This window comes from Cordyceps javanica, chromosome 2 (genome assembly GCF_051103115.1).
Source record: "Cordyceps javanica chromosome 2, complete sequence".
In the NCBI taxonomy this organism is placed as follows: Eukaryota; Fungi; Ascomycota; class Sordariomycetes; order Hypocreales; family Cordycipitaceae; genus Cordyceps; species Cordyceps javanica.
In genome coordinates, this window is record NC_139296.1 from 3,400,073 (window position 1) to 3,424,316 (window position 24,244).

Genomic DNA, 24,244 nt, shown 5'->3' on the forward strand with positions numbered 1-24,244 from the left:
GGGTCTGGGGAGGGGGCCCTAGCAGGGGGGCGAATTGGGGCGAGACGCAGGTTAGCGGGGTAAAGGGCGGCTACCAGTAGTTGTCTGTACTAAGTAATGGTAATGAAGGATTAGCAGGCACGCAACACGGCAGGTTGGTACTGGTCCTTGTTGAGGCGGCTATTTAGGTACGGATTACATTTGCCTGGGTGGTTGCTTGTCTCGGGTGATTTGTCGCCTGTTCCATCCATTTTGATTCAATACACTATTATAGTTACCCTATCAGTATTCCTTGTTTACTTTTGCTATTATAACGGGAATATTTCCTTTCAGCTGTTTTCATTTAGTGTCTTGTATTCCTCTTCAGTCCCGCAACTTGGATAGGTTCGGTACTTACAGATAAGTACTATAGCATTAGCTCAGGTAGGTACAGTACCTACTTACTTACTGGTAGTAAGTATTTGTAGATATGAGGTAGATACCTACCTACCTAGGCACAGGTAGGTACCAATATGTTTCTCTTATTGTGTCCCACCCTTACATGGGAAGCTACCTACTGACACCGGCCAGGTTAGCCGGGCGGATAGCAACCGTGCTGGCAGGTTGAGACAAGGGTTGTGCTACCGGGGATCATGGCCACAAGAAACGGTCATCCGTCTAAGTAGACTGCAGATTTGCTCAAGCCTACACACGTTACGGCATTATGGACAGGACCGTCTTGCACCCTCACCGTCCAGAGAATTACACTGAGAGGGTGGAGGGGTCCATCCCAAGTCTTTGGATATGTCTTTGGATATGAGTGCCGCTAGGATGCGCTATAACATGAGGGAGAGGCACTTCACTACCTACCTAGGTACCTGTCTAGGTAGTACCAAGTACCCCGTAATCGACAGCCGCGTTCGCCTTTATAGAACCTCTTGCAGTTCACTCATGGGTACATTTGGCAGGTACCCAGGCAGGAGGAAGGTATTTTCTCACATGGATACTGGCAAGTTTTTTTACACGGATGCATTCTTTAAGGTATGTTGCTAAAGAGAACTGATATAAAAAAATCTAATATGTGCCCTACGAGCTCTGAATCCTTACGACGTGCCTAAAATATTTTCCTTAAAAAAATGCCGTATTCAGGTTATGTCAGAACCCCCCCCCCCCCCTCTTTCGCCTAGGTATCAATGGACCAAGTGGACGTCGAGTTCCTCTCAGCGAATCACCACCTAACCGCCATATAAGGTAGTTGTCGCTGGGGCTTGCCTATACCAGGCGCTATAATAGGAGACACAGTGATCCTGGTAGAACTTCCAACAAACTTGCCACATTATCGCTACCTACCTACCGCTCTGCCGCTGCACTGCTCTTCAAATTTCACTCTTAGCACACTATACACCATGAGGAGGCCTCGATTCCCAGCTAGTCATTGGAGAAACGCCATGGGCTGCTGCTTGGACTTGCCTCTCGACAAGTTCAGTAAACGAAGCCATGGACTGACTACCTACCTACCTATCAAAGGCAACCCACGCTAATGCTGCCTTTTTACTCCGTAGAGAGCCAACCACTCCACTCTTGCAGCCTGCTCGAATATTGGCGCATTGAAACGTGCTCCCAGTCTGGTGGATGACAATGTTCCCCCATCATCGGATACATACATATAGCTACCAGTACTTACCTCCCCATTTTCTTTGTGGGCATTCATTTCATACCAACCCTATGATCCTGTCGTGCTGCTTTGCTGCAAAGCTCCTCTCCAGCCACCAGCATCCATCCCCCAGGACTAGGTATCAACTGGCTACTTTGTTGCACTGCCCCACGCCAAACATACGAGGACAGATTCATATAGCCTTGGCCACTTTGCCACTCTCATCAGCCACTGAAGTGGTTCCGTTCTTCTCTGATCTGATTCTCGAAGCTTGACGGAGCCGAGTTCAATCTCGAGAATCAATTTTAAACTTCCATCGCGGGCCATGGCTGACGCCGAGAAACCCCAGTACACTACACTGGCCGAGAGAATCGCTGCTCTTAACAAAAACAAAACCTTTGCCGCCAACGGCCCATCAGCGAAGCCAGCCAGGCGTGCACCACCGCCTCCTCCGAGCCGCACCCAAACGGGTCTTGAGGATTCGACGCCCACAACACCACCTGTCCCTACCCGGCCGGCCAAGAGCAATCCTCCTCCCCTGCCCCGAAGAGACACGCAAACCTCACTCAACGGTCAGGATGTGACTCGCCCACCCTTACCGTCCAGAAAGTCATCTACGCAGCAGCCCCCTGCCCTGCCTCAGCGTCAACCCTCCATACAACCGAATGGCCTTCTAAATGTTCGCCGCGATTCGACGTCCTCCGAGGTGTCGCAAAATTCGACCAAGTCATCCAAATCCGCCGGACAGAGTAGCTGGTCTACTACTAGTCAAAGCTCTGCTACTACCGCTCCAAGAAAGCTGCCACCAATCCAAGCTCAGGAAACGCAGAAGCCTTCGACAACACCAACGCTACCCCCAAGGTTACTGGTCAGAGGAAAGGGACAGGATGCAACCCCAGCGAGGCCACGCATCATGGGGTTTGGGTCATCTCAAGCTCCAAAGCCCACCGCCAATGGACAGAGCTCTACGCAGGACGTCTGCAACAACCCAAAAGCATCGGACGGACCGCCCCCTGTGCCGACCACCACTCGCCCTTCGGCAGCCCGGGTCAGAGAGGCAACGTCCAGAACTGCCACCCCTGCTCTCCCTGCAGCAGAGTTGAATAATTGCTTCGCCTGCCGAGACTGGAGTGCACCAGATGCCGTGGCAGCACAATACCCAAGGCAATCCGTCCCTCGCAACGACCCGGTTGGCTACCTCGCTCATAATCTGTGCTCGCCTTTCCCTTCATATAGCGACAAGGCCAGAGCCATCTTTACCTGGTGTCATCACAACATAGCGTACGACACCGGGGCGTTCTTTGGCAACAGTGTGCAGCATCAGACCGGGGAATCCACCATATTCAGCGGCCTTGCTGTGTGTGCGGGCTATGCGGAAACGTACAAAGCCATTGCAAACCGAGCTGGACTCGAATGTGATGTCGTCGGCGGTCATGGCAAAGGATTCGGCTACACCCCGCTCAAGAACGGTGAGCCCGTTCCACGAGCAGACCCTAGCGGCCATGCGTGGAATGCCGTTCGGATTGACGGAGGTGGATGGAAGCTCCTCGATGCCTGTTGGGGCGCCGGCAACGTAGACGGCGCAACGCAGAGTTTCAATAAGGTCTTCGCACCGGCTCAGTTCAATGTGAACAATGAGCAGTTTGGTGCACGGCATTTTCCCGAGAACCCGAAATTTCAATACCGCGAAGATGGTCGCACTGTAAGCTGGGAGGAATACTATAGAGGTCGCGCGGATGGCGAACCGGTAACCATCTTCTCGAATGCTGCCGAGGAAGGCATCAACGAATCCAGCATGGAGCCAGCAAATAAACATATCCAGGTGTACAGCGGCCAAGTCATTCGATTCCAGTTCTGCAAGACCTGCCCGCATTGGAAGTCGGAGAAGAACGGCGTTGGCAAACCGCCGCTGTTTGTTCTTAACATACATGGCCTGGACGGCCGCAAGGATGACATGGTGCCTATTGAAACCGACGGCTATTGGCACTGGATTGATGTCAATGCCCGTGATCTCGGGGCGCCCGGTCAGAAGGTTGAAGTAATGCAAATCACTTCTGTTGATCACAAGGATGCTCGTGGTCTCACTGCCCGCGATTTCTTGGCCGCCAAGGGCAGGAAAGCTATGGCGTTTTCATTTTTGACTCAGTGGATACTTCAGTAAATCAAATTCGAATTGGTTCTGCTTCTATTCGTCTCTATCAACTTGTTTTTCTGTACGAGTTTCTGCGAAGCATACTCCCTTGGCGTTTTTTTTTTGCATATCTCGATCTCCGGCTGAACTAAGCCAGTAAATATTAACGAAGCGGCGTTCATCGATTGGGTTATTGGCATAACCTTCAAGGTCATTCGATACATATTTAGCATATCGCGCGCGCATTTCATAATGAATGGACGGTTGCGACGCATGAGTGCATCCAAGGCAAATTACTTTTTTTATTATCATCATGTGCGATATAAACAAGTAGGGCTACAAGCTACTGTAGCAGGTATCATTGAGGTGGAGTGATGGTTCTCTCATCACCTTTGGGGGCTACTTAGACTTTAAGTGGCCAGCGCTCCCTCATCCATTTGCCGTAGCGAAAGATGAGAAACGGAACGGGCACAAAAGCGAGCGAGATAAATCCCAGCAGTGAGGTACCCCATCCGAGGCCGAGGCTACCGTACATGGCAGGCGCAGCCAAGGGCAAAAAGGCACCGATGGTGCAGCGGATCACGGCAAAGCCGGCCAGGGCGCTGGCGGCGTACTCGGGGAAGGCGTCGATGATGTAGGCGTTGGCTGGAGTCCAGACGCCAATGATGCCCGCGGAAAAGGGGATGATGCCAATGACGGGCACAATCCAGTGCACATGCTTGGCCGCCGCCCAGCCGTACCAGAAGAAGCTGATGGGGATGAGCATGGCAAAGTATGTGCAGTAGGGGATGCGCATTTCGGGCTCGTAGATGCCGTTGTTGGCCTTGGTCATGCGCACGACGGTGCGGTCCGAAACGATGGCAAAGATGGTGATGGAGATCATGTAGCCAATCATGAGCGAAAAGTACGGCAGGCCCGAGACGCCGAGCGACCATCCGTAGTTGCCGCCAAAGACGGTGGGCATGGTGTTGAAGAGGAGGTAGAGGCAGCCGTAGTTGAATGCGATGTAGACGGAGATGCTGAAGAGGATGGCGGAGCGGAAGAGCATCTTGATGGGGCGGGTGAGGCCGAGGAGCAGGAGCTGGCGCTTGGTCAGGACGGGCTGGCTGGGATCGACGTAGCAGCTGCGCAGCTCGGGGCGGCCGAGCTCCCTGCGCAGCCTCTCGGTCTTGCGGCGCATCAGCACGCGCGCGTTGGTCTCCCTGTTGCCAAAGACCATGCAGGCGACGACGATGATGCCGGGGATGAAGGAGATCCAGTTGGTCCAGCGCCAGCCGATGGTCTCGGCGACGAAGCCGCCGACGACGGGCGCGAGCGAGGGGCCGAGGATGGGGCCCATCATCCAGACGGTGGTGGCCTTGCCGCGCTCGCTGATGGGGAAGAGGTCCGAGATGATGGCGCCGCCGACCGTCTGGCACGCGGAGCCGCCGACGCCGCACATGAAGCGGAAGAAGATGAGGGTGTCGATGGACGGCGCGAGCGCGCAGCCGACGAGCCACAGGCAAAACACGAGGTTGGACGCGATCATGATGACGTTGCGCCCGTACATCTCGGACAGCGGCGACAGCACGAGCGGCCCGACGGCGTACCCGAGCAGGAAGATGCTGACGGGCATGGCGGCCAGCGTCGCGCTGCCCACGCCGAACTCGGCCTGGATCTGGCCCAGCGCGGGCGCCAGGATCGACGACGACCACGGCGTCATGAAGGTGATGGCCGACAGCAGCCAGATCATGAGCCACTTGCGAAACGCCGCAAAGTTGAGCGGCATGGCCGGGTCCTCCTGGCTCTCCCAGCCCACGACGCCGCGGTCGAGGTCCATGAGCGGCAGCACCGGCGGCGGCAGCTTCTCCTTGGTCTTTTGTCGCGACAGCCGGCTCATGACGCTCCGCCGGCTGGCGTTGGTGTTGACCTTTTCCACGTCATGGCCGAGCCCTTGGAGCTACACGCGGTGTGTCCGTGTCAGTAGGCTGGGGTGACAAAAGAGCGGCGGGCGAGCCAACGTACCTCTTGCGCCTCGGGGTCATAGTCGAATTCATGAATCGGCAAAGGGTGCGCCTCTGGGCCCTTTTCAGGCACGAGCTGTGTGTCGACTACTGTCGATCCTTCTGTCTCGTCTCCCGAGTGTGCAGTACTGCGATCCCTTGTCATGGGCCGCTCATTGTCCAGGTCCCCCGCCATGCCTGGCGAGTGCAGCTCCGTGGGGAAGCTCTGATCGGTTTGGGGTTTGTGTAAGTCTGCGGCGTGCCGGGAATAGCAGCGCAATGTACAACTCGTCGAGTCAATGCCTCCGTGCAGGTATTCGCCTTTCGCCTTGGACACCTTGAGCGGACGGCAACACTAGGATCAGAGATGAAACGATGACCCGATGGGAAAAACGGACAAACAGAAAAAGTCAAGGACGCATGGGGCATGCGAAACTAGTTAAATGCGACATCAATGGAGAAGGTTCGAGCTGACAAACGTTTCTGCGCGCCTTGCCGCCATGTCATTCGGGTCAAGGTTGTCCGCTGTTTTGTTTGTGTCTGGCCTATATCCGGCCGCCTCTGTGGAGCATCTCGCTGTTTCGGCCTTTCGCAGATTTGCAAGCACCAGTCATATTTCGCAACCAGCGCCATACTTGAACATGGGGGGTTGACATCGGTTGGCGTGGGTTGGCGTGGGTTGGCCAAGCCCCAGGTTTTAGCACGCCGGTTGAAGACACGCCATTTGCAACCCCAGCCCAGGTCTGTCACCTGTGTGCTTACGCAAGATGGGAAAGGCGCAACTACCGTGTTCATATCGGCCGTTTCGGCGTATTATTTCACACTTGCAATTATTACGCCACGGATGTACGGATATACAGATAGCATTGTGCTTGCTAACACCTAACACCGTTGGGCGCCAGTCCGACCCAACAATGTTTCCCCGGCGATTACCAAAAGCAGCAGTTATCATCAATCGGCCGACGACTCTCGGCCGACGCACACCACGCCTTGCGTCGTGATTAAGGGGGAGGGGGCGCGGCATCCAGCAGTTTACTTGCAGCTTTTGGAGAGGGCCGCATGGGCGTTCTTGAACTGTCCTGTCCGATACAGGAGGAGTGGAGGAGGATGCTGGGTGACATTCCTACTGCAAGACAAGCAGCAACTGAATCATCGGTGCCAGCACTTGAATCATGCATGCTTCTTCAACCCCAGCGAAAGTGGTAACCCGAAGGCAACGCCACCTTGGATTACAGACACACGGCGGACATCCCACACAGAGAGGGGCGGAGTCTTATAAAGCCCAGCAGGTAAATAATAGAAATGACAGGTCGTACTCTAGGCGTAAAGTACAATGTATAAAACACTACTGCTTCATGGCTGCGTGCCCTTTACTTGTCAGGCACCCGCTCCACCAGACTGCCAATTTTTGATACAGATTCGATCGGTAGATGTTCTTCGTCCACTTTTGTTGACGTTGGAGAAGCAGATAAGCATATCTGCCCTCCTAATACATAGTGCAGTCAGCTGGTTTCGTCCTTGTGCCGAGCCTGAGACGTTTCTCGGTTGGAGGTCCAAATGAATGAGACAGGCAGTCTGTGATTCATGGCAATTTTGTTTTTCCCATTCACGAGGTGGGATATCGTAACGGCGGAAAGCCTTCCGCCTTGGTGAAGCCTCTGCCTCCTTACACTTGTCTCGCCGAGCCCCGCCGGGCGTGGCTTGGCGGGTATCGTTCAGGGAGAGAGGGCCATGGCATCGAGCCGTCCTATTTCCTCCGGGATATCTAGACTGAGCTGTGAAAGCTCGAAAATCCCATACTTTAATCTCAACGTGTTTCAGAGAGCTCAACTCAGGAATGAATTGGGAGTAGTGGAAGCAGCTGAGCACGTTGGACAAGCTGCAATGTGAATGGCTATGGAGGCTTGGGCGAGACCTGTGCCATCCATCTGTATGTACAGTTTCAGATCTGCTTCTAATGCGATGCAGTCTACCCGCCAAGGTACGTATCGGCGCCCAACGTCGAAAGGTTCATGGCGGACGCGGGGGTGTTTGTTGGATAATGCGTCGACCGTGAAGCAAGTGGGGGTCTCTTGGATTCATATCATGTGTCATTCTCCATCATGTCAAAGGCGTCAAATGAGAGAGCTGCTCTGCTACGAGGTCTGCGCTGTTGTTTATAAGCAACGAAGAGAAGCAAGACTGCTTTCCTGCTCTCCGTAGCTCACGTCTGGCTGCAGACAGCATGGCATGCTCTTCCCCCGACAGTACGGACGGCAGACGGCTTGGGTGGGTGGCGGTCGTATCGGAGAATTTTTGATATGAACCGATGCACGGCGAAACCTTAGCTGACCGTGTATACAAGAACCTACCTAATTGCTGCAACCGGAGCCTTGTGTGCCGCCCTGGTCTCCCCAGACTCGGAGCAATAGAGATAAAGAGAGGCGGGGCGAGGCTGCAGCAAGGATGGGGACGAGCGACTCTGCGTTCCCCGGGTCTTCTCTAAACCTCGAATTATTGATAAAAAGATGAAAGAATTTCTCGAGTACTACGCTCTTAGATTGAATTAATACACACAATTAAATACGAATGATGCATGCGTGCCGACAATTCTAGCGCAGCGCACGTGATGACCAGCGGTTACCTAGGTACTTACTCCGTAGTTACTTATGATGCCAACAGTCTCGTCATACCATCATACCCAACAATCCATTCTCTACATTGAACTGCATATACTGTGACTCCAACTCACTCCACCGCCCCCTACCTCACTTCCTTAATAAGAACCGCCGTGTTTGACTAAATTGCCTTTTTTTTTTTTTTTCAAAAAAACAATTCTGGGGTACATAGCCGGCGACCACATTATGCGGCTCCTTGCCGCCAAAGATTCCGGCCGAGTTGCGGGACTTGATGAGCTGCCTGATCGGGCCGTGACGTCGACCGCTCCCAGCAAGCGAGTGAGGCCGCTAACAAAGGCAAAGTGTGACAATTGCCGGCACAGAAAGATCAAGGTACAGCGTTTTCTTTCACCTTTATCATTGCTCCTCTTCTTCTTTCGATTTCGTCGAGTAAGCCTAGCGCTTCTTGCGGCTGGGCCAACGCTCAGAACGTTACCAACCAACCAACGCGGCGCATTTGCATTTTCAATGTTTCTTGTGGTCTGGCAGGCTCCTGACCGCTTTCTATGATAGTGCGATAACAAACTTCCGCGATGCACACGATGTATCAGGAGCGATCTGCCTTGCCAGACGTCCAAAAGGGAGCTACAATTTGTGTTCTCCAGACCCTCAACCGCCGCTCACGGACCAACGGTAGCTCACCAACACACCCAAATTCTCGCCCGGGTCCCAGCAAATCCCTTCAGTGCCCCCTCTCTCCGCCGTACCGCCGTTGTGGATCGATGCTGCTCCTCTCTGTTCCCAAGCGATCCAACTGGGTGGACGTCTGATACCATGAGCGTCCTGAATGTTCTTCAAGGCAGGGAGAGAGCTGGCGACGCCGTGGCCATGGCGGCGTCTTACTGCCTCGCCGTGACCCAGGATTCCAGTCTCCGCGCGTACAGCCTGGAGGCGTACTGTAGAGCCGTGTCGCAGATGAGAGCTCTGGCTACGGATTTTAAAAAGAATTGGAGAAGACTTCTGGAGTCATCACTGTTGCTGTTTCTATACGAAGTATGTCGCCCTTTCTTCTTCCGTAATTCCACCTTGTTTTCTTTTTCTTTTTCGGTTTTCAGTCTAACAAACATCTCTCCTTGGCCGTTGTCGTGCCAGACGAATCTTGAAGAGGTATGTTGCCTCCTTTCTTCCCACCCGTAATTGCCAGCTATTATATCCCTGCTTGGCGTCATCATCCCTTACCTACCAAGTGTGGTTGGCTTACATGAGTAAAGGATAACAAGTGCCCGGCAATGACCCGTGGCACCAGTAGTCATTTACAAGGAATGACTTCGGTCTTGAAACTGGTCGGCCCGACCGCTTTTCAGGCAGAACCATTCCACAGTCTGTTTCTGTGCGCCAGGTTTGCTCTTGTGAGTGCCTCTATGCCCAGAACATCATTCTGGCTATTGGAAAAAAAGAATATACTGACCGGGGTCGATATTGCTGGCCTTAGATATACCAGACTATGAGGCGATGGGACCTATCGTTTGTATTGGAACCAGGCTGGCTCACGATTCCTTTTGCCAAAATTCCAAAGACTTTGCTTCACAAAGTGTTAGATGTCAGGGGGCAACTACTCGTAATCAGGAACCGTGTTCCCATGGACTTCCAATCAGGGCCGCCGCCATATCCTCACTCCACAGGATTCTGCGAAACCTGTCACGAGACGCGCTGCCTGCTGAGCCAACTCCATGGCCAGCTTGACGAATGGGTCGACGAGCTGGAAGAGCAGATGCCGCATCTGGTGGGTGTGGCTACGGCCGAGGACGGCCGCACCGCGCTGAGCAAGCCCGCATTCCGCAACCCCGGCGAGACACAGGCGCTGGCACAGTACTGGGTGATGCGGCTAGCCATCTATCTCACGACCTGGCGGCTGTCAAAGATGCCGTCAGATGCGTGCCGGGCCGGCGTGGCGGAAGATGTGCGGCGCCGGGACGAGACGTACATTGGCGCGGTCCGGGCAGCTTTGCGCACTGCTGCGTACTGCATGGGTCCGGGCACGGGGTCGTGGCATCGTGAGATGTGGGTGGAGCTGTCTGACGACATGAAGCTCTTTTGTGATAAGAGAGGCGGCCTGGGTGAAATTCAAGAAAAGGTTTTGCGCCTGCAGGAAGATGTCAACTCGGGCTGGGAGGCGCACCGACTGACGAGGGCCCTGGTGAACGAAGGCGACGATAGGTATTTTGTATAGAAGCGACTGGCTTTGAAATGCCATCACTAAGTTATCAATATTCACCTATTCTAATGCGCCCACCAAACGCTCTGCTCCAATACAGTGAAATTAACTGCTAGTCTAGGCATAAAGAACTATGATTAGAAACGTGCGTAGCGTCACCAGCTCTTGACACATGTTGGCGACCCTCTTTTTTTTTCCATCCCTGCATGTGCCACGACATCCAATTCAAATCACTTCACAAGTCCAGGTCGTCGCCGGGGCAGAAACGTACGCGGCGCATCTTTCTCCGTTGAGCTCTTTACTCTCATTCATCTCCAGGAGCATCAATTCGCCATCTTACGACTACTTGCGCGCCCAACTCCCGTCAAACGCACGCCGGACCCCCCCCCGTTTGTCCCACCATCTGAAGATGCGCCACATCTAGACAAACGACGACGACCATTTGACATAGCAAGAAGACCTACGCACTGGTTCTTTATTATTGCATTTTATTTCGGCAAACTTATTCAGAATTTCGATATCAGAAAGCATAACGAGAAATCTCAAAAAAAAAAAGAAAAGCAAAAAGCCATGGCCGTGCAAGGCTGGTCGGCGACGTCGCTCTCGCGCGGCGAGACCCTGACGCTCCTGACCGTGGCCGGCGCCTCCCTCGCGGTGCTGGCCAACACATTCCAAGGCGACGGCGAGCCGCTCATCGCGTCGCTGGCACTTTCAGGCCTCGCGTCCGCGCTCTGCTACGCCATGATCCGCTGGTTAGGGCCAACGTTTGTCAGAGCCGGGTTCCGCGGCCGGGACCTGTCCAAGCCGAGCCGACCGGAGCTGCCCGAGTGCATGGGCGCCGTCTGCGCCGCCGTCTACCTCCTCACCGTCATCGTCTTCATCCCGTTTCCCTTTTACAAGGACATTGTCGCCGCCACGAGCGGCGGCGGCAACCGCGACGTTGTGCTCAAGGCCGAGCACGTCAACGAGGGCCGCTTCCTGCACCGGTTCCCGCACAGCAAGGTACGTTGCTTGAGAGAGAGAGAGAGAGAAAAGGCGGCATAGCAAAGTCTCTTGTTTCGATTAAAAGCTCCTCAGAACTGACAACAAGCTTCTTGTCTTTTTTTTTCCGAACCCTTCCAGCTTGCTTCGTACCTGGGCGCAATCATCTCCCTACAGACTATTGCTCTGCTCGGCGTCGGCGACGACCTCTTCGACATTCGCTGGCGGCACAAGTGGTGGATCCCCGGCCTGGCCTCGATCCCCATCCTCGTTGTTTACTTTGTCGACTTTGACGTGACTAGCATCGTCATCCCTTTGCAGCTTCAGCCATACCTCGGCGAGCTCTTCGACCTTGGCCCGTTCTACTACGTCTACATGGCCTGCATCGCCATGTTCTGCCCGCAGAGCATCAACATGCTAGCGGGAATCAACGGCATCGAGGTCTCTCAGTGCGTCGTAGTGGCCCTCCTCCTCGCCTTCAACGACGTCCTCTACCTCGCCACCCCTTACCCGCATCCGGCTACCGACTCCCATCTCTTCTCCCTCTACTTCCTGCTGCCGTGGATCGGCGTCTCCGCCGCCCTGCTCATTCATAATTGGTACCCCGCCCGCGTCTTCGTCGGCGACACCTACTGCTACTTCTCTGGCATGGTCTTCGCCGTCGTCGGCATCCTCGGCCACTTCTCCAAAACACTCGGCCTCTTGCTCGTCCCGCAGTTCTTCAACTTTGCTTACTCGACCCCCCAAATCTTCGGACTCGTCCCCTGCCCGCGCCATCGCATGCCCCGCTTCAACGCCCGCACCGGCCTCCTCGAACCCTCCGTCACCCCTTGGTCCGCCAGTCGCCAGCCCCATCCGATCATCGCCTTGGGGCTGCGCCTGCTCGCGCAATTTCGCCTTCTCAAGGTTGTCACGGACGACGAGGGTCGCTTTGTCGAGACGAGCAACTTTACACTGCTGAATCTCTGGCTGGTCTGGCGCGGACCGCTGCGCGAGGATCGGCTCGCGACTGAGATTACCCTTTTGCAGCTCGGCCTTGGACTCTTTGGCCTATTTGCCCGACACAGGCTCGCCCTGCTCGTCTTTAAGGAAGATAATTGGAGTACGGTACAGCATTGAGAGGGACTTCAGACAAGGACAAAGTAGAAAAGATGTACAAATATTCTTATGTGTAATCACCAGAAGGAATTACGTGCTGTACCACTCTTTTCAGTATTATCAAATCACAATGATACCCGCAAAGCAAGAATGATATTGAATGTTTTTGTATTCATCTCAAAAAAGGACAACTGTCCCATACATGGGACATTTCTTGCCTCTTCATCTGCTAACACATGGAAAAGGTATCAATCCCGGTCCGAAAAATAGTATGCCTATAAATACAACCAAAAGAAAAAAAAGAAGTGACCGGCCCACGGGGCATTCCGTCAACGGCGGTATCATTTAACCGACGCCGTGCCCCCTGTCTCCTATAAATAACACGCCTCTCCATTTTGGCAAGAAGAACATATAAAAAAGACAATGAAGAAACATAACAAATCGAGCGATGGATTCGAGCCCCTAAATTGATGAGGGGCTCAGTGCCACACAATCACTATTCTGTCCGTAGAAAGCAAACCATCTCCAATCAAGCGCCAAAAAAAATCCTTCCATTTTGCCCCCTTAAACGCCTCAAGCAGTGGTATAATCCGCAAAGTGTTGTAACCAGCAATCGCATCTTCATCATGCAACCATTGCAGCAGCAGGGTTGCTTTCCACATTATATATACACCACACAAATTCCTACGCTTTCTAGATGGCGCCGTTCGTGTTCGCGCTCGGTAGCGCTTGAGCTTCCTCGATTTTTTCGATACTTTGGTGTTCAGTCGTCAGTTCAACCTTAATATCCTCTGGGCTTGAAAGAGTTGATTTGAGTGACCCAGGCCCACCAGAATCTTTGGTGCCGCCCTTCTTCATGCGGCTCTTGGTGTAGTCGCTTAAACTAAGCTTCTTCTTAATAGGACTTTGTTTAGCGATCGCACCGTTGATGCCGGATTGCTGGAAGGTGCCGGGTATGCCGTTGGGTGTGAAGGGTGACAGGGCCGCCGATCCTGAGACTGGCAAGGGACTTGCAGGCACGGGTACCGACAAGCCATTGTTGTCAAAGGTCGGGACTGGTGGCATCTGCACGCGCAAGTCAGGCGTCTTGATCTTGCTAGACGTGTCAGCCGTGCCGTTTATTCCCTCTGAGGGGGGCGCGGGCGCGTCGGGCATTGGTGCATCCAATTGGGACGACTCCGGATGTGGGCCCTCTTTCGTCTCCAATTCTGAAGGAACCTTGACAGCAATGTCGATATCCATTGACGTCTGTGGCGCAACATCTGCAATGTTTGGTTTCTGCTCCGACGTGTCCTCAGCTTTGATACGGTATCGATTGTTGAGCAGCCGACGAGATAATGAGATGATTTTCTTCTTGGGAGCCGGCAAGCGACAGGGCTCGCTGAACCACTCGCCCTCAACGGGGTCCGTTTGAACTCCTGCGTCACAGTATGACGGCCTAGAACCGGAGGACGACTGACGCGGCCGTTGTACCAAGGCGGGACTCTTGAAAGGGTTTGAGGGCAGGTTGGGTGATAAAGAGCTAGCCGGGGATCCAGTTTTACTTCTTGAAGTGCCGGCATCGATATAGCCACCAGAGACTGAGGAACCGGAGCGAGGCTTAGATTTCGAGGAGGACGTGCCATCAGAAATACGCTTCTTTTTTCTCGGTGGAGGTTGCTGCTCCATACGACGGAATGAGTCTTCAACCATGGCCACCTTGCGCTTGTCGCGGTCCGTAGGTTCGGTAAGTATTCCAAGCTGGTCAAATGAGCCCTGTCTCACCGGTGTTGGATCTCGACTTGGAGGCTTGCTGGTCAAGGAAAGCGTTTCGAACCTCGCGTGGCTATCGGCCGCTTCGTCACCATGGCCCTCGCTCGCAGCGCGACTGTTGGTGGCGTGTCCAGTGCTGGTCGGAGACACAGTATGGTTGCGGGACTTGCGCGACTTTTTCTTGTTCGGGCGGCCACGGCCACGCACGTGGAAGTAATGTCGATGGAAGCGAGCAAATGCGCAGTTGTTCTCTAAATCACAGGCACATCCACCATATTCCGAAAGAATCCGATCGATCCAGTTGGAAATGGCAATATATTCCGACTCTTCCAACTCCGTTTCATCTGGTGTCGTACTCTCGTCTTCGCTCAGTCCGAGCAAATGGAGCCACCTTGCACAAACGCTCTTCTCCAACCGAAAGTCCCATGGCAATGTGATTTGTTCGTTAGCAGCAATGTAACGGTCGCTAACGAGCCAAAAGTGATATTCGGATCCTCCGGACAAGTAAGTGTCAAGTTGGGCGTTGGGCTTGCAACTGCGGCGCACATAACGCGCAAGAGAGCCTTCCTTTCTGGTGTCAATATAGAGTGGTAGGACGGGATGGAAGAAGACAAAAGGCAGTGGTGATGACAAATCGGCCCATAAGTTTTCCGGGTTCGCGCAGTAGTCCTTTTGGAAGCCAATCTCGCCGTTGAGTTCAATCAGAGGCACGTCCTTTTCTATGGGAGTAGTGGACTTAACAAAGCGCCATCGCAAGGTTGTGCCAGGCTCGAGGGAGCGAGTGGCGTCCTTGACCTCGAGCTTTGGTCTCTTGTCATCTGAATTGGACGGCTCATCTTGAAATACATCGGCATGCGTGCGACCGACTTCTTGCTTCATCGCATCGGGCTCTCGCAACCAGCGCGACAGAGCAGTGGGAATAGCCAGACTGGCAAAGGCATTATTATGGGTATCGGGTACGTCGTGTTCGTTGTAAAGGGAATAGAAGCCTGCCGAGTAATGATGGATCTGAAAGTCATCCGGAAGATCGGGGGGAGTGGTGGCAGGACTGGGAGGGTGCGCGGGATTCGAGCGAGGGTTTGCAAGGGAGGGACTGCGCTTTGGTAGCTGTGAGCTGAGAGATTGCGAGGTCTTGTGTGAGGATTTTGGTTTCTTGGCTTGGCCGTCGGCAGCTGTGCTGACTTGTTTGCCGACTTCATTTGTGCCGTTTGGCCCAGGGTTCAAGGACAATTCGGACGGCTTTGAGCGCTTCTTGCCGCTCTTAGTGGAGGGTGGCCTCTTGGTTTTCTTATCCGGCGAATCCTCCTCTCGCACGGCGCCATTTTTCAATCGCAATGTTCGCTCAATGGCCTTCTGGCGATTAAGGGGACGAGGCTTGCACTCTGCACAGGAGTGGGCAAAGTCCTCACGAATGGCCTCGTCCCTGTTGTTAGGGTAGAAGCAGTCAATGTGCTGCCACGTGTCGCATATTTCACAGTATATAGTGTTTCCGTCATCGTCAGAGAAGTTGCAGATACACTTGATGGTGTAGGGCTCTTCCTCGCCAATCTCAGCGCTGGGCTGAGCGTCCTCCTTGGCAGGGGGGGCACTAGCGGGAGAGGTGAGGGAGGTCTGACTAGGAGCCGCGACTTGCGTTGGCAGCGGTACAGGGTTTTCTGTCATAATCTGGAAGGAGGTCATAGAAGGTAAGAGTTGGTGAGATTGTGGGAGGGACGTCATTCGTCAATCGAATTACGGTCGCGGTCTTGACAGCATGGCGACGCCTTGGTAGACGCGTGCCAGGGGAGTCGGTCGCTTCGAGGGTTCGCCGCCGATTCGAGAGATTCGTATTTATTGCCAGCGAAGCCAGCTCTGCGTCGATGGGCTCGTAATTGCAACCCGTTGTGGCGACAGAGAGAGAAGGGAGCGAGGCAACCGTGAAGCCGCTGGCAACAGCCAGAAGAGTAGCAGGGTCGCGCCGCGCTTCGGCAGTAAAATAAAGCGAGAATCTAGCTCAGGGGACCAAATCGAGCTCCAAAAGAGTATCATGCAACGCGTCGAGCGATTGTGTGGCGGTAGGCGCCGGTCGGGCGAGAAGGCAAAACTCGACAACGAAGCGGCACGAGTGCGGGAGCGAGGGAAGAGACTTCGAGACGGGGGAGGCAGTTGTCGCAAGGGCAAAAGAACAGAAAGAAGATGGGTTTAAAAGGTATTTGTCAAGAGATCTCAGTGACAGGAAGAGAAGCGCGACGATATGACGAGGTAACAATAACGAGGGAGAGAGAGGAGGGTGTTGAGAAAAAGTCGTGATTGAGGACGAGTGCAGGAAATGGGAACGGGGAGGACGGCCAGGGAGGAGCGACAGGAAAGCGCAGAACAAGCCGACCAGGTCGCCTCTATTGCTGCAAACTAACTACTTTGGCAAAATCCCACCAGCAAGAGTAGCGGCGCCCAATGAATGGCGCGCTGGTGTGGGTACCTGGATACCTCACACCACTAGCAGGACAGTGGGCTATTATTATTATTTTATTTTATTTTAGGGGAAAAAAGACTGTTTTGGGGAGAAGGCGCGAGGGCATGCAAGAAGGCGAACCGGCACAGAGAGAGAGAAAGCGAGAAAGAGTCAGTCCGTCCCGCTGGCTGGCTGGTTGGTTGGTCGGTTGGTGGGCGAGCGGGCGGGCGGGCGGCGGTGGTGGTGGTGGAGGTGGTGGTGAGTCGCCTCAGCTATCTCTGCACGCAAGGCCGGCTGTTGGAACGCCCTGAGACTCGCCCGTCCCCTCACTGGCAATACCTGGACCCAGCAGACCGGCACCTGCTGGGTTGGAGGAGGCTGCGCAGGCTGGTGGTTAGGTGCTGGTGGTGCTGTTGTGCTGCGCCAGTCATGTAGGTAGGTAGGTCGGTAAGTCTACTGGTAGGTACCTAAGTAGGTAGAGGTAGCTATTACCTTAGTACGTAGGTGGGCAACGGGCGGGCTGATTGCGCAGTGCCGCCCGTGTGCAGCGCTGCGAGTCCGGTGCTGTGCTGTTCCAGTGTTTTCATCAGGCAGGGACCCCCCTCAAGAGCGGGCTAGCAAGGCGCAATGCCGTCTCTGATTTGCTGAAAGCACAAAAACCAAAATGGCGCTAGACCTATTTTCGAATAGATAGTGGGAATGCATGGGATGGCTCCGTATCATGTGCTATCTCACCTCGACTCGCTCGTTATTCGCCCGCTCGCCTCTCGTCCGTGTGCGTGTGCGTGTTGCGTGTGAAAGTGTCTGGTCTCTAGACTCTACTGGTACATATGGCATGGGCCATGTCTGTTGATGCCTCAGGCCCCACAACTGGCGTTCTCTCGTTCGGCACCCTACCTATGCACGGTGGCTGCACGTCTCGGCGCTCTGCCTCCTGTCTCCTCCTCATTCTCCCCTCTTCTGCGACCTGAGCCTCCCTTCCCATACCTATGGCCCGGCTGCGGATGCAACTCGAGCCGGTGCCTGTTGTCGTTGCGGCACTGGCTGATCACTGGGTGCGACTACGAATATGCCTCCTTCTGCCGACACGAACGTTCTCTACTTTGAGAAACTTGCCTTCTCCCACTATCTTTCCTACAGCAAGCAAGCAAGGCACGCCACCCGCACACCCGCACGCGCGAATGCAGCAGAGACACCGCTGAGCCGGATCAGGAAGCCAGTGAAATTGCTTGTCCACCAACGCCGCCAGCCTAGCCCAGCCCAGCCCAGGGCCCCCTCATGTTTGATGTGCGCTGGCGAAAAGCAAGTTGCGTCGAGTCGCGCGCGCCATCCACTCGCTACCTACTTTGCGTCACTGTGTGCCTGCCTCCATACTTGCTCGTTACAGCTCCTTCTGAACTCTCCCGCCTGCCCTCTGCATCATATCTATGCATCTGTATTACGGTGGGTGGACGTCACATCCTGTCTGCGCCGACAAATCTGTCAAGCAGCAGCCTCTCCGCCTCCGCAAAACATGCGCGCCACACATATGGAACATACGCCTCTTCATAGCCCGCCCACCCGATTGTTTTCCTTACTTCTTCAGCTTGTTTGTTTTCGAGTGTTGCGACACCGTTACCTCAACCACAGTTGCTCGGCGCGCTAACTTGCAGGGGCCCGGCAAAGGGGGGCGTGTCGCTGGTGGGGGTGCTAATGTGCCATGCTAATGTGCTAGAAGGTACCCAATATCCATGATGACACAGCCAGCCTGGGGCGCCACCCTTCTCGGCCACCATTCTGCGCTGTCCTCCTCTTTTTCGTTCCGTCATCCTTCTTACCCTTCCCCTTCCCCGCCCGTCGCAGCCGTTCACCTATAACCATGGCGAGCCTCCACGATTTAATCTCGCCCAGGTGTCTGATACCTCTTGCTTGAAAGTAGAGGCAATGCAAACAGTACTGGCGAAGCCCGTGTGCGAAGCAGACTCGAGACGAACCGCAAGAATTCTGCTATAGTCGACTCGCCACATCGTCATTGCTTGTCGAGCCTGCTGGCGTCGTTACCAAGCGAACCTCGCAGCGACGCGGCAGACCATAGCTAGTGTCAACGTGGCAAATTTAGCAGGTCGTCGCTGCATTCATCTTGCTCCTACAAAATCGTAGACGGAATCGAATAGTCATCGCGAGCGCTGCTAAAGTGGCCAACAACCCAGCTTAGCCAAGCTCCAGAACGCGAGGATAGATTTATTATGCGAGGGGTGAATAGAAGCGGAGACACAGCCACGACCACAACAACCCTTGATGACTTCGGCCTGGCAGCAATCAGTCCTCCCGTCATGTTACTCATGACTCTGTTCCTCACTCAATATTCTGTTGTTGGCAACGCTTTCTTTTCCCTTGAGTTTCCCTTGAGTCGCTCTTTCTACTGCGAGACCTCTGCCCTGCTTTCCAGCGCTGATACCTCGTGTAGTAGAAAAAGCTCGTCGCGCTACAAACGGGTTTATCGAGTATTCTGTAGTCAGCGCCAAACGTAATATCTGACCCGATCGAGTTAATAATACTTCGAGCTTCGTGCCGCACACATATCCCAAATTGTATTGACAAAGATTGGCAAACCACAGACCTCGTTTCCATGACATTGCACCAGCTCTCGCTCGACAAAATAAGCTCGCCGTCCACTGCGATTCGTGTCCCTTCTGCTCTCGGCTTGGCACAAAACACTTGATTATTTAGAAACATACCTATAGAATTATCTAACCGCTGCCACATCCAGTCGTACATAACTGTTGTTTTTGTCGAAGCTCACCTTCGTCAGAGCTGGCTCGTCGCGCCATCTCCAAGCCCTCTACGTGTTCAGAGGATGGTTGGCCCTTCACAGCCAACAGATGTCCAATTCGGCTCAGCTGAGGTAGATCGATGGCATACCACGAGGCTCTGCACTGTCGCACGTGCTACCGTCAAATATCGATCTGTGACTCCAGACCCAAATAGTCCTTCTTCATGCCGCAGCATATAGCTCCGAACCACAATGAAAGAGAATGAAAGCAAAAATTACGCCCCCAATGGCCCCGAAGGACAATTGAGCATGAGTCGACGCCGCGATGTGCAATGCAGGCCTCTCAGACTAGTGCCTCGTCTTCATGATCTCGAGGCACTGGAACAAGGTAAGTATGAAGAAGAAAGAAGAAAAAAAGTTGAAAGGGCCAGCGTGCTTGGCGATTATATAGGCACTATGGGGCCCGTGCGCCTTTTCGCTGCCTGGGGCTGCGATTCCAGGCAACAACAGGAGGCGGCAGCGTCAGCCGCAATTTCCTTGTATATAAGGCACTGCGGATACTTAATCTCGAAGTACGGATACAAGGTGGTGGAAGGGCAAGCTAGAGCCTTTCTCCCACACTACGTGCGCTCTTACACTCAATGATGGTTTGGGGTGTCGCTTCATGTAAAAGAAAAAGCTGCATTCTGTAAAACAGCCGCCAAGTGCAACAAGTATATCATTGGCTTGCTTACTCCGTACATTGCATTACACCATAATAAACGCCGAGTGACAACAGTGGGCGGCCTCAGTCCTATCGGAGTGGAGCCTAGGTCCCATGACGCATCCGGCCCAATAACCAACCAGCCGTTATGGCTCGCCTCGTCCAAGCTCAACAACAGTACCCAGTATCGTCATCTCACTACCATCGTTTCTCGACGCAAGCTGTATCATCTGGCCGTCCCTTTCGACATATCGCAGCACTTCCGCCATCTCCTACATCAATAGACGTCCCTGTCTTCACTGATTGCCCGCAATGAAGTTCTTCACCGCTCTCGGCCTGCTCAGCTTCTGCCTCACGCCGGCAACGGCGCTGAGCATCTTGGACGACGGGACCAAGATCCCCGGCGAGTCGCCCCTCGAGCTTTGCCCGGGTGACCACAGTGCCGACCTCATCACCATCAAGAATGTCGACCTCGCCCCTAACCCTCCCAAGGCGTACGTCTTCTCCGGCTGGCTCGTCCACCCCTCCCATGCCATGTGTTTTGATGGAGACCTCCATCTAGTCATATGCATTCGGGAACAGTGAATTTTTTACGTGCTAACATTACATCAGTGGCCAGGAGCTCCTCATCAAGGCCAGCGGCACTGTGAAGCAAACTATTGAGCAGGGTGCCTACGTCAAGCTCACGGTCAAGTACGGTCTTATCAGGCTCCTGACTACGACCGCCGATCTTTGTGAACAGGTTGGAAACGTCGATCTGAAGTGTCCTATCGAAAAGGGCGACCAGACCATCGAGAAGATTGTCAAGCTTCCTGTCGAAATCCCACCTGTACGTGCGGCTCCTTATAATCGGGATCCTGTACCTGGATAGCTAACATCAATGTCAGGGAAAATACACCGTACTCGCTGATGTCTACACCGCCGATGATACCCAGATCACTTGCCTGACTGCTACCGTCAACTTTGCCATCGGTGGATTGGGTTTCTTCAACGAGTTGTGATGTACTATCCGTTACGTTAGATTAATGTGCCTCATGTCAGCGAGTTCTGTTTGCACCGGCCGGTTACCCTAGAGCCTTTTATCATTTGCGTCACGATCTTCCCATATAGTCTGCCAGTAATTATAGTCTGGATTGTTTGTTCAGGATGCTTCGCGATGATGTAGTATCGCATGTACAACAACGCAATCCACTACGTTTTAACGCAGATTCAATATTGTAATCATAGTATTTAGGCCTTAACGTACGTCGCTAGGAAAACACACGCAGCACGTGTCAACCTTGCCACGCACACCTACTCGCCGAATAGGCGACGCACACGTCTCAATACGCTGTCCTTCTCGGGGTCGTACGGGTGGTCTTTGCTGGGAATCTCAAGAATTGTAGGAAAAGCCGCGGTGTAGGTATCGATGCGATGACGTATGCGGTCGGCAATCTATCAGGCTACCGTTAGCAGTCCACTTTCCCCGACGGGCCCTCTGTTGGCAGTGTGTCCATACATGTTGGTTGATCAAAACGATGCCGACGTCCTTGCGCTCTTCGGTAAATCGTTCAAAGGCGGATTCGATGGCTTGGTTGTCGGTCTTATTGTCGACGACCAGAAAGTTCTTTTGCCCATCGCCGCCGGTCGTAACATGCTGCGAGATCATTAGCAACCGTAAGGCGATAGTCCCAACACTGCTTATCTGCAACTCACTCCGATGCCAGCGAGCAGCAATCCTGTAACAGAGTCCTGTCAACCGTTAGCCATGCCCCGTTCGCGAGGGTCTCGCCCATTGGCGCAAGAGCAGTGGTGTACCTCGTCGCCAATCACAGCCAGGAACTGGCGGTCCTTGTAATCGGCATGTGATGCCATCTTGGAGGTCCGCTGCACTGGGTGGTGTTGAACAGGGGAGTTGGACGTGGCAGAGTAGAAGTGATGCTGCTGTCTCGAGTCTCCACGGCTGCAGCCCACCAGCAAGCGGCCTCAGAGCCACCGACGAGCAGCGCCCCACCAGCATTCGAGCTAAACTGGGAGTAGCTGCCGCTTTATGTGGCTGGCATTGGAGAGCCGTCCACCACACCAAAAGCCGCTCAAAGTGATTTAAAGCGGCGAGTACATTGGTGGTGCCTGACAACCAGCTAGTCACAAACAAAACAATCAGAGCTCTTGCAACGAACCACGACCTGGACAGAGGCCCCTCGCCAACTGCTGCTCGATCACACTCGCTGACCTTCCGGCAGACAACCGATCGCCCGTCTCGAGTTAGTGCAGCCGCCAACGCGCGACGCGCGCATAATAGTTGCAACGATGCCTCGTCTGGTGCGCCGCAAGCCGCTCCTTCAGCGCCTCTCGGCCGTGCTAAATCCCATGGACTTTCTGCTTTGGTTGTCGGAGGAGCTGGAGACGCGTGACTGGGATTCCGAAAACGTGGGAACGCAGCTCGGTTTGGGCCTGAATTTCGTGTTTCTGCTTGCGCGCGCAAACTCTCGCTCGGCATCGCCTACCGATGATGTTTTCGGCGGCGAGGACAAGTCGCTGTGGCTGTCCATTGTGGTACGGAGAAGCACCGCCTGTGACAAATTTTCCTATTGCGAGGCTGACTTTTTTTTCCTACCAGGTCAACTCTATTGTTTGGAGTCTGGCCATATTTTCGGTCACGAACGGCGTGTACACTATGATGCGCACTCGCAAGTATAGGATGTTCGGGGCCAACATTGATGTGCAGCCTGGCACACCATCGGCTCGCAGAGTCCAAGTCCAAGGCTCGCCATCTTCCGCTTCGCCTCTTCGGTTACTTGCTAGCATGATCACACCTGACACGCCGGAGAGCAGGGCGCATCCTGATAAGAATCGCGATGTGTGGGAGCTCTCAGTGTGGGATCCTCTTCCAATATCGCTGCGCTTGTTTTGTTTGTTCGGGCCAGCGCATGTATTGGTATATATAATGTTTCTCCCTCTGCCATCGCTGGATCCCCGCCCCAGCGTTACGGTTTTCAACACATTGGTGATCCAGGTCATCCTATCCGCGCAGCTGTTGCTCTTCTTCTCCAAGTTCACGCAACAAGCCAAGGACAACTCCATTATTCAGAAAGAAGTCATGCGCGAGTATGACACCAAATTTGTTCACCCATTGATGCACCCTGTCGTCCGCGATGTAGGTGTTCAGGCATCTACGGACGCCGAATCAACTACCGAGGATCTTGTCCAGACCGGCACGCCAACTACACTTATTCGACGCTCGTTCAAGACGCACAAGAACCCACACATTGACGAGGAAGAGTCTACACCATCTCAAGCCAGCTTTTCAAAGCCAAATTTATTCACGCCATCCGGTCGTCGGTCGGACTCTTTCAGCCCCATGCCGTCTATTCGGAGCTCAGGCCTTCGCAATAGCATGCCTACGCCTGGCCGGCTACCGGCGTCTGTATCGACTAACAATCTTGGCATGCCATTCTCATCGGCTTTATCGGGCGTCTCTACACACGAGCGTTCGCCATTAAGGCACGCACACAGCCTCAATAATCTGAACACTCCCCTACAGCAACAGTCACCACGCACGTCCCGAGAAATGGCAGCGTATGAGCAACGAGTACGACCAAGTAGCCCACTTAAACACTCGGAGAGCCGGAAGTCCTTTGGCGGGACGGCATCCGACATACGCGCTGCAGGGAGGTTTACACAGCAGGAAAGTCAGCGGCCAAGGTGGTAGTGTCATTTACTTTAATTTCTAATAATTGAAAGGTCAAAATTACTCTCTGTTTCCTAGTTGCTAGATGTACTATGTTGAATTATTGCGTCTGACTATAGAGACGGAAAAGTCATGCGTTACCGGTCCAACAAAGTTGTCCGACGGGGGTCTCGGTGCCTGCCGCACGGTAAACCTGGCAGGTTCGATGAATATTTCCATCGCGTATTGATGCGCCTTGCCAAGTGCGCCAACGACACTATACATGGTATTATTGTAGCTGTAGATGTATTTACAAGTTTTCCATCCTTGTGCTTGGCTCA

At 53.9% G+C, this 24,244-nt stretch overlaps 8 protein-coding genes across 8 annotated transcripts; 5 read left to right on the top strand and 3 right to left on the bottom strand.

Moving 5' to 3' along the window:
* Positions 1–1,937: 1,937 nt before the first annotated feature.
* On the top strand, positions 1,938–3,773 carry V2A60_003513 (uncharacterized protein; the record flags this gene model as incomplete). Its single annotated transcript, XM_083254846.1, has 1 exon — positions 1,938–3,773. One exon carries the CDS (start codon positions 1,938–1,940, stop codon positions 3,771–3,773), a length of 1,836 nt encoding a protein of 611 aa, XP_083110972.1.
* A 373-nt stretch (positions 3,774–4,146) lies between these two features.
* V2A60_003514 (MFS transporter) lies at positions 4,147–5,921 on the bottom strand (the record flags this gene model as incomplete). The annotated part of the gene is made up of 2 exons (XM_083254847.1): positions 4,147–5,682; positions 5,748–5,921. The coding sequence occupies 2 exons, from the start codon at positions 5,919–5,921 to the stop codon at positions 4,147–4,149; spliced, it is 1,710 nt and encodes a 569-aa protein (XP_083110973.1).
* A 4,040-nt stretch (positions 5,922–9,961) lies between these two features.
* V2A60_003515 (uncharacterized protein) lies at positions 9,962–10,552 on the top strand (the record flags this gene model as incomplete). The annotated part of the gene is made up of 1 exon (XM_083254848.1): positions 9,962–10,552. The coding sequence occupies one exon, from the start codon at positions 9,962–9,964 to the stop codon at positions 10,550–10,552; it is 591 nt and encodes a 196-aa protein (XP_083110974.1).
* Positions 10,553–11,107: 555 nt separating this feature from the next.
* V2A60_003516 (UDP-N-acetylglucosamine--dolichyl-phosphate N-acetylglucosaminephosphotransferase) lies at positions 11,108–12,637 on the top strand (the record flags this gene model as incomplete). The annotated part of the gene is made up of 2 exons (XM_083254849.1): positions 11,108–11,539; positions 11,660–12,637. 2 exons carry the CDS (start codon positions 11,108–11,110, stop codon positions 12,635–12,637), a joined length of 1,410 nt encoding a protein of 469 aa, XP_083110975.1.
* A 672-nt stretch (positions 12,638–13,309) lies between these two features.
* V2A60_003517 (uncharacterized protein) lies at positions 13,310–16,048 on the bottom strand (the record flags this gene model as incomplete). The annotated part of the gene is made up of 1 exon (XM_083254850.1): positions 13,310–16,048. One exon carries the CDS (start codon positions 16,046–16,048, stop codon positions 13,310–13,312), a length of 2,739 nt encoding a protein of 912 aa, XP_083110976.1.
* Positions 16,049–20,566: 4,518 nt separating this feature from the next.
* V2A60_003518 (sterol transporter) lies at positions 20,567–21,255 on the top strand (the record flags this gene model as incomplete). The annotated part of the gene is made up of 3 exons (XM_083254851.1): positions 20,567–20,748; positions 20,867–21,083; positions 21,142–21,255. The coding sequence occupies 3 exons, from the start codon at positions 20,567–20,569 to the stop codon at positions 21,253–21,255; spliced, it is 513 nt and encodes a 170-aa protein (XP_083110977.1).
* Positions 21,256–21,547: 292 nt separating this feature from the next.
* Positions 21,548–22,108, bottom strand: V2A60_003519 (H(+)-transporting V1 sector ATPase subunit F; the record flags this gene model as incomplete). The annotated part of the gene is made up of 4 exons (XM_083254852.1): positions 21,548–21,688; positions 21,753–21,890; positions 21,950–21,985; positions 22,052–22,108. The coding sequence occupies 4 exons, from the start codon at positions 22,106–22,108 to the stop codon at positions 21,548–21,550; spliced, it is 372 nt and encodes a 123-aa protein (XP_083110978.1).
* A 435-nt stretch (positions 22,109–22,543) lies between these two features.
* On the top strand, positions 22,544–23,818 carry V2A60_003520 (Nur1/Mug154 family protein; the record flags this gene model as incomplete). Its single annotated transcript, XM_083254853.1, has 3 exons — positions 22,544–22,789; positions 22,854–23,724; positions 23,778–23,818. The coding sequence occupies 3 exons, from the start codon at positions 22,544–22,546 to the stop codon at positions 23,816–23,818; spliced, it is 1,158 nt and encodes a 385-aa protein (XP_083110979.1).
* Between the last annotated feature and the right edge of the window lie 426 nt (positions 23,819–24,244).